Here is a 12,956-nt window from a genome sequence, read left to right as displayed (position 1 = left end):
AATATTAAACTTACTAGTTTGTTTTTGGACGACTAGTGGGGCATCCTGTCCAATTTGTAGATTGTGTGAACTTGTATGGCTTCTGTCTGCTTGTTTACATCTGTGGTCTTCAGTCAGTCATTTAAATGATGCCAATCAACTGATTAAAGTCACTTTTCTTGAAGGATATAAGTATGGTAGATCAAATTCCTGTGTTATATTTTGGAATTTGTTTGGTTATGCTTCATTTTAGAACCACCTCGTGCACAAGTGCTTTATACTTTTGCACGAATTCTGTTGCTTATATGAATTTAAACCATCAGCTTTGTACACAGCCAGGGTAAACTGCACCTTATCTTTGTGTTTGGAAGCGTTTTGTGAATCAGATGCTGTTTTCTGTAGTCCTTCAAATAAACGCACTGATTCCCTGAGCTTGTCCCATCAGTCACTTGCTCGCGCTGCTGTTGTACAACACGCATGTGGCCGAACAAATATTTCACATAAGGCTGACATTTACAGGTGAAACTCGAAAAATTAGAATATCGTGCAAAAGTTCATTAATTTCAGTAATTCAACTTAAAAGGTGAAACTAATATATTATATAGACTCATTACAAGCAAAGTAAGATATTTCAAGCCTTTATTTGATATAATTTTGATGATTATGGCTTACAGCTTATGAAAACCCCAGATTCAGAATCTCAGAAAATTAGAATATTGTGAAAAGGTTCAGTATTGTAGGCTCAAAGTGTCACACTCTAATCAGCTAATTAATCCAAAACACCTGCAAAGGGTTCCTGAGCCTTTAAATGGTCTCTCAGTCTGGTTCAGTTGAATTCACAATCATGGGGAAGACTGCTGACCTGACAGTTGTGCAGAAAACCATCATTGACACCCTCCACAAGGAGGGAAAGCCTCAAAAGGTAATTGCAAAAGAAGTTGGATGTTCTCAAAGTGCTGTATCAAAGCACATTAATAGAAAGTTAAGTGGAAGGGAAAAGTGTGGAAGAAAAAGGTGCACAAGCAGCAGGGATGACCGTAGCCTGGAGAGAATTGTCAGGAAAAGGCCATTCAAATGTGTGGGGGAGCTTCACAAGGAGTGGAATGAGGCTGGAGTTACTGCATCAAGAGCCACCACACACAGACGGGTCCTGGACATGGGCTTCAAATGTCAAACATCTTACCTGGGCTAAAGAAAAAAAGAACTGGCCTGTTGCTCAGTGGTCCAAAGTCCTCTTTTCTGAGGAGAGCAAATTTTGCATCTCATTTGGAAACCAAGGTCCCAGAGTCTGGAGGAAGAATGGAGAGGCACACAATCCAAGATGCTTGAAGTCCAGTGTGAAGTTTCCACAGTCTGTGTTGGTTTGGGGAGCCATGTCATCGGCTGGTGTTGGTCCACTGTGCTTTATTAAGTCCAGAGTCAACGCAGCCGTCTACCGGGACATTTTAGAGCACTTCATGCTTCCTTCAGCAGACAAGCTTTATGGAGATGCTGACTTCATTTTCAAGCAGGACTTGGCACCTGCCCACACTGCCAAAAGTACCAAAACCTGGTTCAATGACCATGGTATTACTGTGCTTGATTGGCCAGCAACCTCGCCTGACCTGAACCCCATAGAGAATCTATGGGGCATTGCCAAGAGAAAGATGAGAGACATGAGACCAAACAATGCAGAAGAGCTGAAGGCCGCTATTGAAGCATCTTGGTCTTCCATAACACCTCAGCAGTGCCACAGGCTGATAGCATCCATGCCACGCCGCATTGAGGCAGTAATTAATGCAAAAGGGGCCCAAACCAAGTACTGAGTACATATGCATGATTATACCTTTCAGAGGGCCGACATTTCTGTATTTAAAATCCTTTTTTTATTGATTTCATGTAATATTCTAATTTTCTGAGATTCTGAATTTGGGGTTTTCATAAGCTGTAAGCCATAATCATCAAAATTATATCAAATAAAGGCTTGAAATATCTTACTTTGCTTGTAATGAGTCTATATAATATATTAGTTTCACCTTTTAAGTTGAATTACTGAAATTAATGAACTTTTGCACAATATTCTAATTTTTCGAGTTTCACCTGTATGTGGATTTATAATAGAGACCCCTGGGCAATTAACTGCAGTGGAAAAGCAAGCTTAAGAAAAGTAAACCGAGAGAGCGTAGAGTCAAACCGTAACGTGCAGTGGAAAAGTGCCAAAAAGAAAAAAAAAGCACAGAAAATCATTGTAAAAGTAATCCATATGACTCCATTGGTTAATTTAATCTCTTATAAAGCAATTCAATAATTTGGGTGAGAAACTTATAAATATAAATATTTAAGTACTTTTCACTATATTTGTTTACAGTGCATCCGGAAAGTATTGACAGCGCTTCACTTTTTCCACATTTTGTTCTGTTATAGCCTTATTCCAAAATGGATTAAATTCATAGTTTTCCTCAAAATACTACAAACAATACCCCATAATGACAACGTAAAATAAGTTTGTTTTAAATCTTTGCAAATGTATTAATAATAAAAAAACTTAAAATATCCCATGTACATAAGTATTCACAGCCTTTGCTCAATACTTTGTTGAAGCACCTTTGGCAGCAATTACAGCCTCAAGTCTTTTTGTGTATGATGCTACAAGCTTGGCACACTTATTTTTGGGCAGTTTCTCCCATTCTTCTTTGCAGGACCTTTCAAGCTCCATGAGGTTGGATGGGGAGCGTCTGTGCACAGCCATTTTCAGATCTCTCCAGAGATCAATCGGGTTCAAGTCTGGGCTCTAGCTGGGCCACTCAAGGACATTCGCAGAGTTGTCCCGTAACCACTCCTTTGTTATCTTGGCTGTGTGCTTAGGTTCATCGTCCAACAGGACAACCACCCTTCGCCCCAGTCTTGCCATTCAGGCCAAAGAGTTCAATCTTTGTTTCATCAGACCAGAGAATTTTGTTTCTCGTGGTCTGAGTCCTTCAGGTGCCTTTTGGCAAATTTCAGACAGGCTGTCATTGGCTTCTGTCTGGCCACTCTACCATACAGGCCTCATTGGCGGAGTGCTTCAGAGATGGTTGTTCTTCTGGAAGTTTCTCCTCTCTCCACATAGAAATGCTGGAGCTCTGTCAGAGTGACCATCGGGTTCTTGGTCACCTCCCTGACTAAGGCCCTTCTCCCCCGATCGCTCAGTTTGGCCGGACAGCCAGCTCTAGGCAGAGTCCTGGTGGTTCCAAACTTCTTCCATTTCCACAATCCTGTCTCGGAGGTCATCAGACAATTCCTTTGACTCAATGGCTCAGTTTGTGCTCTGACATGCACTGTTAACTGTGGGACCTTATATAGACAGGTGTGTGCCTTTCCAAATCATGTCCAATCAACTGAATTTACCACAGGTGGACTCCAATCAAGTTGTAGAAACATCTCAAGGATGATCAGTGGAAATAGGATGCACCTGAGCTCAATTTTGAGCGTCATGGCAAAGACTTGGAATACTTTTTTAAAGCATATAACTGTTAATTAGAAGGTTTCTGGTTCAATCCCCACAGTCACCACCATTGTGTCCTTGAGCAAGGCACTTAACTCCAGGTTGCTCTGGGGGGATTGTCCCTGTATTAAGTGCACTAAGTCGCTTTGGATAAAAGCATCTGCCAAATGCATAAATGTAAATGATTGGCCACACTGTGTGCAGGTGCCCTTTATAGCTGGGGGAAAAATAATCAATGTTATTCAGCTTTGGGGCAACATAGGTTAATAGCAAATATTAACTACTAATAAAATACTAGACAGATAACTAATAACAAAGCATGTAATCTACAGTTTTGATTTGCATGTCATGTAAAACTCAAACGCATGTATTGAGACAAATATTATACAAATTATACTTCGTCTAATTCATGGAATAGAAAATTGCAATTCTTATTAAAAATATTTTACAATATTTAATTTGCTGCTTTCATGAAGAATAATTCTGTTCACGTTTTCTTTCATTTTTATTGCCAGGAGAATATAACATACGATACAATAACATCCATTTATTCACATTTGATAATCCTGTTTGAAAATAGAAAATATGGGCTAGTCCATCGGCACATTTCAAGAAATCAAAGGTTTCGAGTCTTGACAGGTTTTGGTTTTTGCAGCCAGTGTAGGAGGTAATGCGCTAAAAGTAACACGTGTCACGTAATCAGATTACTTTTTCAAGTAACGCAATATTTTTTATTTTAGACCAGTATATCGGAGTTACATTTAAAAAAAATAAAATAACATGTTGCTTTTGTACACCTCTACAGTTCCTGTGTTGCAAGAAATCAGGAGTACAAATGTGCAAAAAATCAGTAAACGCATTTAGGCAGAGGGATTATAAGACTAGTCTTCCACTGTCCACAACATGATACACAGGGTGAAATACTCGCTCAGTTCATTGACTTATGCAGCTGACCTGCTCTGTGAGACACCTCCCCGTAAGTAGGAGAATAGGATGAGAAAAGCTGACTCTGGATTAGTGGCTCAGAGCAACGTACTACATCTATTGTGTACGCAGAGAAGACGTATTCATTTCTAAAAAGATACAACATTTTTGTTTTATAATAAATATGTAGTTTGATTCATGAAATAAAACATTTTTATGACATTTTGGTGGCAATAAAAATAATTTCATTCAAGTTGTATCAACTTGCACCTTTGAAGTTGTGGCATCTGTACTCACCGTGGATCAACTCAAAACAAGCGTGCACTGAGAAAAATAATTTATTCATCAGACTATACTGGAAGCACTGTGTGTTTTGCGCTGTAGTTTCAACAGAGCTGGCTCATAAGAATCATTCATTTGTGTTCAACTTCATGTTGTCTTTCTGTGACTGAGGCTAATTCAATCTAAACCATAATCATGAAATGCAGTTACTGTATTAAATTAAATTGGTGTAATATATCAAAAATATTATCAAAATGTGCTTTTTGCTATTAAATTAGTGTTCAATTTAATGTCTTTTTTAAACATTTGTCCCTCTTATTGTGTTTTAGACCTGATGAAGGTGAACGAGGATATTCAAGAGCTGAATGAAGTGGATGAGAAATTTCAGAAAGTTCATATTTTCAAAACTGGAGAAAATTATTTGAGTTGTTCAAAGACTACAAAGAATTGCCCATCAAAAAAGTCTCAAAGAACTGCCAAAAATACTTTCACCTGCTCACACTGTGGAAAGAGTTTCACTCGATCACATGACCTGAAAATACACGAGAGAATTCACACTGGAGAAAAACCTTACAAGTGTTCACACTGTGGAAAGAGTTTCACTCGATCACATGACCTGAAATTTCACAAGATAATTCACACTGGAGAAAATCCTTACAAGTGCTCACACTGTGGAAAGAGTTTCACTCGATCACATGACCTGAAATTTCACAAGATAATTCACACTGGAGAAAAACCTTACAAGTGCTCACACTGTGGAAAGAGTTTCACTCGATCACATGTCCTGAAAATACACGAGAGACTTCACACTGGAGAAAAACCTTACAAGTGCTCACACTGTGGAAAGAGTTTCACTCGATCACATGTCCTGAAAACACACGAGAGAATTCACACTGGAGAAAAACCGTACAAGTGCTCACATTGTGGAAAGAGTTTCACTCGATCACATGACCTGAAATTTCACAAGATAATTCACACTGGAGAAAATCCTTACAAGTGCTCACATTGTGGAAAGAGTTTCACTCGATCACATGACCTGAAATTTCACAAGATAATTCACACTGGAGAAAATCCTTACAAGTGTTCACACTGTGGAAAGAGTTTGACTCGATTACGCGACCTGAAAAGACATGAGAGACTTCACACTGGAGAGAAACCTTACAAGTGCTCACACTGTGGAAAGAGTTTCACTCAATCACAACACCTGAAAATACACGAGAGAATTCACAATGGAGAGAAACCTTATAAGTGCTCACACTGTAAAAACATTGATGTACTTGGCAGACGCTTTTATCCAAAGTGACTTACAGTGCACACAGTGGTGGTGGCTGTGGTAATCAAGCCATCAACCTTCTGCTTACTATTTCTGTGCTTTAGCCCACTAAGTGACCACCGCGCCACAAACCCTGAAAATACATGAACCCCCCCCCCCATCTGCTGGCAGGTCATCCCTATCTACCTGGATGAGGGAGGGGACAAGGGGAAGGAAACCAAAAAAAGTTTGTCTCACACTTTGAAAAGACTTTCACTCAGCCACAAAACCAAAATATTTATGAGAGGATCCATACTGGAGAGAAACCATACCACTGCTCTTCATGTGGGAAGAATTTCAGCCAATTAAGTAATCTACATACACATGGAAAGATTTGCCTAAGTAGTAGAGGTCTGCAGGGGTCTTAAAATTAAACCTGACCCGTACCCGAGATTTTATGCCCCGACCCGAATCCGAAATTGCTTAATATCTAATCGAGATTGTGATCTTTGAAAGATTAATTGTTCAGCTCTATTGGCAGCTATTCTTGCACACCAACAGCTCTTATACGGTCCCAGTATGGTGTCCTGCATCTGCAAAACCTCTTCCCCCATTTTAATGATAAGATAAATAATACAATGAGTACCAACGGTACTCATGACGGATCCGAAGGAGGCCGCTGAGCAATCCGTGTCTCACCCTTTTTCCTGCAGATATTAAGATGATTTCTCTTCCTTCAACCGAGTCAACTTCGCCGATATGTCCGCCAACCCTCAGAGAATCAGCCACTGTACCGCCCACTGACAGAGCAAGGAAAAGTCCTACCGTCATCACCCGAGCTTAACCGAGTCAAAGTCAAACGATAGAAGAAGCACACATTCTACCATTATCCTCACGCGACACAAGTAAAAGGTTTACGTCTGGGCAGAGATGGATTATAATAGTGTGTTATATTGTGTATCAAGTAGTGTTGCAGTGGTATACCGGTTTCATGGTATACCATTGTATGAAAATTGATGGTTTTCATATTATGTACATTTGCTTATCTATGGGATTGAGAAAAAAATGCAACCGGACGGAGAATCTCAACTGCGCATGCGCATCTCCTTTCCTCCTCGACTGACAGCAGGGAAAGAACAATGCCATGGTTCTCCCATTGAAGATATTTCGGCAGTCGCCCAAGTGATACCCTATTCAGGTCTGTAGATTTAATGATAATCTCGCAATCAGCTAAAGGCTTCTCATCTGCACTTTCGCACGAGTGTTACGAGCTCGCGATCATGATCTGCTCTTCTCTCTGGCGCGTGCAACAACCGGGCTTCCTTCGATATCTCGGAGCGCAGACCTCAAAACTGATGTGACCAATTTAAATTCTAGTGAGACTGTGGAATAATTAATGCTTCTCAACAACTTCTCTGGGTGATGTAGCTTGCTGTGTCATCACAAAGCAAAGCTTCTCCTTGTTCAAAGGATGTGTTCTTTAGGAATGTGTTTTTTCTCTCTACTCTCACGTTTCACACGTAGCTCAAACATGTATGTCACCCCCATATAAGGTAAAGAACTATTTCATTGGTGGGGGTCCAGTGGAATGTGGTTTTTCTGGACCATATAACAGAATGCTGAAGCAATAAACGTTGAAGAAGGATTTGATAGCATTGGTTCTCTGTGTCATTTCTTTCTTCCCTGAGCTGAGCCGTATCGAGACGGGGATTGCAGATCAACAAATAAATTAAATACATTGGATGACAAAATTATCTAACAGAGACTTTTCTAGTTTAAAGCGTTACGGAGGAAGTCAAGTCAAATCTCTCAAACAGAAGGCACCCCTGACATGCCAAACAGCACTGAGGAGAAAAATTCAATATACATCATTATAAATATACATCGATTTTTCATGAGTAAAAGTAACTGTTATATTTTGACACAATTTTATAGTTTCATGTGAAATAAACTAAAGGTAGAATCTATTAGACCTCATTTTATATCAACAGTGGCATTTTTAAATAAAGTTTTGTTGTGGCAAAAAACAATAATTAAACAAATATGCATAACAAGATAAGAGACATCAAGATCCAAATTATATTTTAAAAGATAGTTTATTCTTTTAAAAGAGGTTTGTTCACAAAAATACTGCGACAGCTACCTCGCAATAGGAACAAGAACCTAACTCACACAGAAAACACATGGCCTATTTATACCCCCATCCTCAAGTTCCCTTCTTCCGTAATTTTCCACTGATCCCACTAAAACCGGATTTTAACTGGTCTTAGAAATACCAATGGCTCTTCTAACCCCCCCGGGTTTTAAGATGCTTACATCTGTGAGGTCATAAAAGGCCATATAAACACTATCTCGTCCTGAAGACAGTGGTCCTTTGTTGAGCTCCACTGAGTTTCACACCCATGAAACTCCACAAAGAGTCTTTCCCGCACTCATATTGGGGAGTTCAAAAGGCCTTCTCCTTGGCCATCTGTTTTACTGTGTGTGTCTCTATTTCTGCCAGGTGAAAAAGAAATAAAATACTATAGAGAAACATGATTGAATCGAAAGAAAATCCACATAATGTCTTAAAGAAAGTAAAATATAAATTTTCCACAACAGTTTCAAGATGTGTTTCATCTAGTATATTTAGTTTTTCATAAATAACATCATTTGTTTTTATTATTACTATTATTTAAGACTAGCTACACTGACCTAACCATGGCAACAAGGGGCCTTTCCTCCTGTGTAATATGTATGTTCTGTTTGAATTATGTTAGAAATTAGGAAACAAATGGGATAATAAAGGGCTCATATAAGTAAATATGCTCATACATTTTTAAAAGGGGGGAGAGAAAACGTCTTGTCGCTTTTGTTGACGTCAACAACAAAAATCATGTCACTTGATACATGTCCTTGTACTTGAAAACCATGAACAAAACTATGAAACAGAAAAGGAAATGTGACCCAGGATATATTAAAAACAGGTTATGGTTTTTCTATGGTGGGTCGCCATTGATTGACTCTTTTGAATGAATCATTTCAGGTAATCGACTCTTTTGAATTAATAAAATTGTCTTACCACTTAATGGCACAATTGATTCAATTCACAAGTTACAGACTAGTTCAGTTGGCTCGCCATCAGAGGAGACAATATGAACAATATGAACTTTTTAGACGGTCCCTATCTTGGTTCCGACACACATTGAATATTCATCTCTAAAGTACATGCTTAAAAATATACTTGCCCATTTTGATCGATTGTAAAAAATGTTGTAGTTCACAACCTTTGTTGTCAATATCATGTAGCTGCTTCGAATCTGAAAAAAAAAAAAAGCTTTATTGACTATTTAATTGAAAAAGTTCTTTAACGCGAATGTGCGAATATAAAACCAACTTTACCTAAGTGCGACACACCCTGAAAACTGCACCATTAGATCTGCTTCACTCATAAAAGTTTGTTTTATTTTTCTCTCTCTCAAATGTAAACGAGTGTAAATATCAACATCATACTGTATGTCGAAAGGACTGATGTCACGTAAAACATGAGCTCATTGATGCCATAAAATATCAGTCTGCTTTTTTATTCCAATCGTTAATCATTTATACATATTTAGTTTGTTTGTAGAGTTATGTCCTACCCGAGTTTAATGTGCAATACTCAAATATTTAGTAGTGCATAAATTGTGACTAAGTGCCCATTTACGTCACAACTAGGCTAAGTCGTAATTTCCGTATAGCTGGTGCAACCGGCCCCTGGTGCTGAAATTATCAAAACCTTATTACAGTTACATTAGTGACATCAGACAACACACCTTATTCACAGCATCACAACTCAATTATAATGAGATAAACAGATAAATTAATGTAAAATTTAACTGAAGTGTGGGCCTATAGTAGGCTGTGTTATGTATCCTGATTGACTTTATGATTAGTTAAATCTGTTTTGCACATGCATCGCCACAGAGTTAACCATTTCAGACAGTCCCGGTCAGCCTCTGTCTCGTTCACTTCACGTCTGTGGGCATTACGCTCAGTGTGGCCGCTCCAATTTACCTTCACTGAAATCTAACCTTAGTGTAATTGACAGAATTACTAAAAAATATTTTGCTACCTAAAAGTACCTAAATATTAAATATAAAACGCATGTGGACTGATATTTTTCCAATGTCTGGACTCCTTTATTAATGGAGTATATAAACAGACGTTTCAATATATTGGTATTAAATGCATTTTCTGAGAATTTATATTTCAAGTTTTTACTGCAAATGTCGAAATGCTCTTTGTTCCATCAGTGCTTGAGTCACCATATATCGGAAGACATTTGGAATGGGTCAGACATAATTCTGACCACTTGTTGTTTTGTTTTAAGTGAATTTCGTTTTGTATAAATTGTATCTTCATTTTAATCAATGTTTTCATCAACAAATTGACCGGATTAATAAATAAGAAGCAAATATAGTAGACAATATAATTATGACACGGAGTCACGTCTCATAAATGAACCGAAAACTGACAGAAAACACTAGTTTATTAATTAACAATTTAAATGTTTAATGCATAATCCTTACTTTGGCCGGTTCTTTGTGGCAAGCTTTATGCGTGCGTTGAGATGCGGAATAGGCAATATAAAAATGCTGTCATTATAAAAGGTTTCTAGTGTCAATGTATTGCTTGTTTTTCTGTTTACATTTCATGTTGTGACACTTCTCTTCTCTCGAACATAATGCTGCTACGCCAGAGCGGCCAAAGCGTCAACAAGCCTCCCCGTACTCTTAGACAAGCGTCCTCGACAGGGCCAGAGCTATGGCCTGAAATATGTGCCACCAGAAACTGAATTTGAACCATTTATATTTGAATTTGAATGGCTAAACTTGAATAATTGCATTGAAAAACTGAATTTGAATCACATCATTTGAAATTGTATTGTTTAATTAAAATTGAATTTATTCAAAAACTGAATCTGAATTGTATCATTTGAAATTGAATTTATTCGTTTGGAACTGAAGTCCAATAAAATTTGATCCTCACTGAAAATTAAACTCTCTATATGGCTTCACATTCACTTCTCACAATTAAGATTCAGTTCTCAAATTCAATTTCAAGTTACTGAGACAGACATCCGGGTAGTTGGAGGATGAAGGAAGAGCAATCGAGCGCAGATCGATAGATAGCGTTCATTGGCGCACAGGACTCCTCTTGGGCCAATCAGCACCAATGTTTTGGAGCACAGTACGTTACCCGCCATGAAACTATGGAATTACGATTGTGTCAATAATAATGAATGTAACTTTCTGAAAAAGTTACATTCAGTTTTATAAACTATCAAAAATATTCCATTACAAAAGAAGAAAAACACAATTAAAATGAAAAAAAAAAAATGAACTCAGTCGCACGAATTTAACAGGCTCTTCAAATATGCTTCATTTTTTGTTAATGTTTTTCAAAGATTCGTTTTCGCAAATCGTGGATTCTGAATACATTGCCACAGATTTCGCTTACACTTCGCAGTTTTTCGTTTGCTGTTTTGAGACAAACCTCTCGTGGGGGTGGGCTTAACAGTGATCTACTCTGATTGGATAGTGAGCTTTTGATGGACAGGTGCTCTCTGACCCGGATGTACAGACGTCACTCAGTGGCGCGCATATTGGAAAGCTCTGCGGTGATTTGTAGTTATGCAATACGTCGTGCTTTGTTGTATTACTTACTAACAATATGTAAATAATATTTGACCTATAATTATATAATTTAATATTATATGAGACCTTCGATCGTCTAATAATCGTCTTCGATCAGTCTGTAAAGATGAGCTCTCAGGAGAGACAGCGGCATCATCTTCCTCCTCCTCTTGTTTTTTATTTATTTATTTATTTTTTTAAATTTTAATAATTTTTTTTTAATGCAAAGAACAGGAAAATACAAAAGAGAAAGCATACGTACATCACATAATATCAACCAAAACAATAAAGAAGACAAAAATAAATAGAAAAAAAAAAATAATAATAAAAAAAGATAATAATAATAAAGTATATAACACTAAAAGAAGAGGTAGGGCATTACATCACACAAAAATGTTCACATGAAGAGATCAAATGCAGTGCAGATTCTAACAGTCCTTATGGCTTTCTTATTAGTAGATACTGAAATCAAATTTAGATAATTTTCTATTTCGTTTAAGAAGACAGAGAAGATAGGTTTACAGTTTATAAATTTGCATTTGTGAATATAGAATTTGCTTAAGAAAATAATTAAATTAATAACAAAACAGACATTTTCGTTTGTGGGGTCTGAATCAAAATACCCAAATATAATGTTTCTCATATGTATTGAGAAGCCTGGCAAAATCTTACACTTGATAAAAACATCAATATCATTCCAAAGCTTCTGAGTGTAATGACACGACCAAAATAAATGAACCACTGTTTCATCAGAATTCGCACAAAAAGAGCATGTTAGCTCAATGTCAGATTTAAATCTTTGTATAAATTTCTTAACGGGATAGAACCTGTGTATCAACTTAAAGGAAATTTCTTTCACTTTATTTGTGAGAATGAATTTCTGCTGTCAAGACCATATTTTTTTCCAATCAAGGTTACCAAACAAATTGTTCCAAAAGGAAATAACAGGTGGAACAGAAATCAAATCCTTAAGAAATAAAGATCTTATAGTTTTTAGCTTTCGACTCTGAAAAACAGATTTGACCAACAGAAGTATCACAAGGTTTAGGAAAGGATGCAGTAGATACTGGGGTGAAGTAATTACAGTTTTTAAAAAGCATACATAAACCAGAGGGAATAGCACCCATTACTGTAGCAAATTCTTTTGGGGTTACTGGTATTTGGTATTCAGAAAGAAATTCTGAATATCTGAATAAAAGACCTTGCTTATTAAACAAATGCTCCACTCCTCCTCCTCTTGTCCTTCAAGGCAGCTTGAAGTAAGTTCGTGTTACTGAAGTAACCAATAACATCGATAAAAGTTTTATTCATGTAACGTTACAGTGTGCAACATTTCTGGCTTTATTTTGCAAATTTATTGTTTAAACACTTCAGCTCTGCAGGATATTTAGAATTTTTT

The 12,956-nt window shown here is 37.4% G+C and overlaps 1 protein-coding gene across 1 annotated transcript in view; it reads left to right on the top strand.

Annotated features, from left to right (window-relative positions):
* The window catches only part of LOC127618950 (uncharacterized), a 435,826-nt gene that overhangs the window by 222,162 nt on the left and 200,708 nt on the right, over positions 1–12,956 (top strand). Inside the window, 1 exon segment of the mRNA XM_052091655.1 lies at positions 5,162–5,877. Within this exon segment, the coding sequence (XP_051947615.1) occupies positions 5,162–5,877 (716 nt within the window).

This window comes from Xyrauchen texanus, chromosome 25 (assembly GCF_025860055.1).
Source record: "Xyrauchen texanus isolate HMW12.3.18 chromosome 25, RBS_HiC_50CHRs, whole genome shotgun sequence".
NCBI classification, from domain to species: Eukaryota; Metazoa; Chordata; class Actinopteri; order Cypriniformes; family Catostomidae; genus Xyrauchen; species Xyrauchen texanus.
This window is presented reverse-complemented; position numbering and strand designations above follow the sequence as displayed.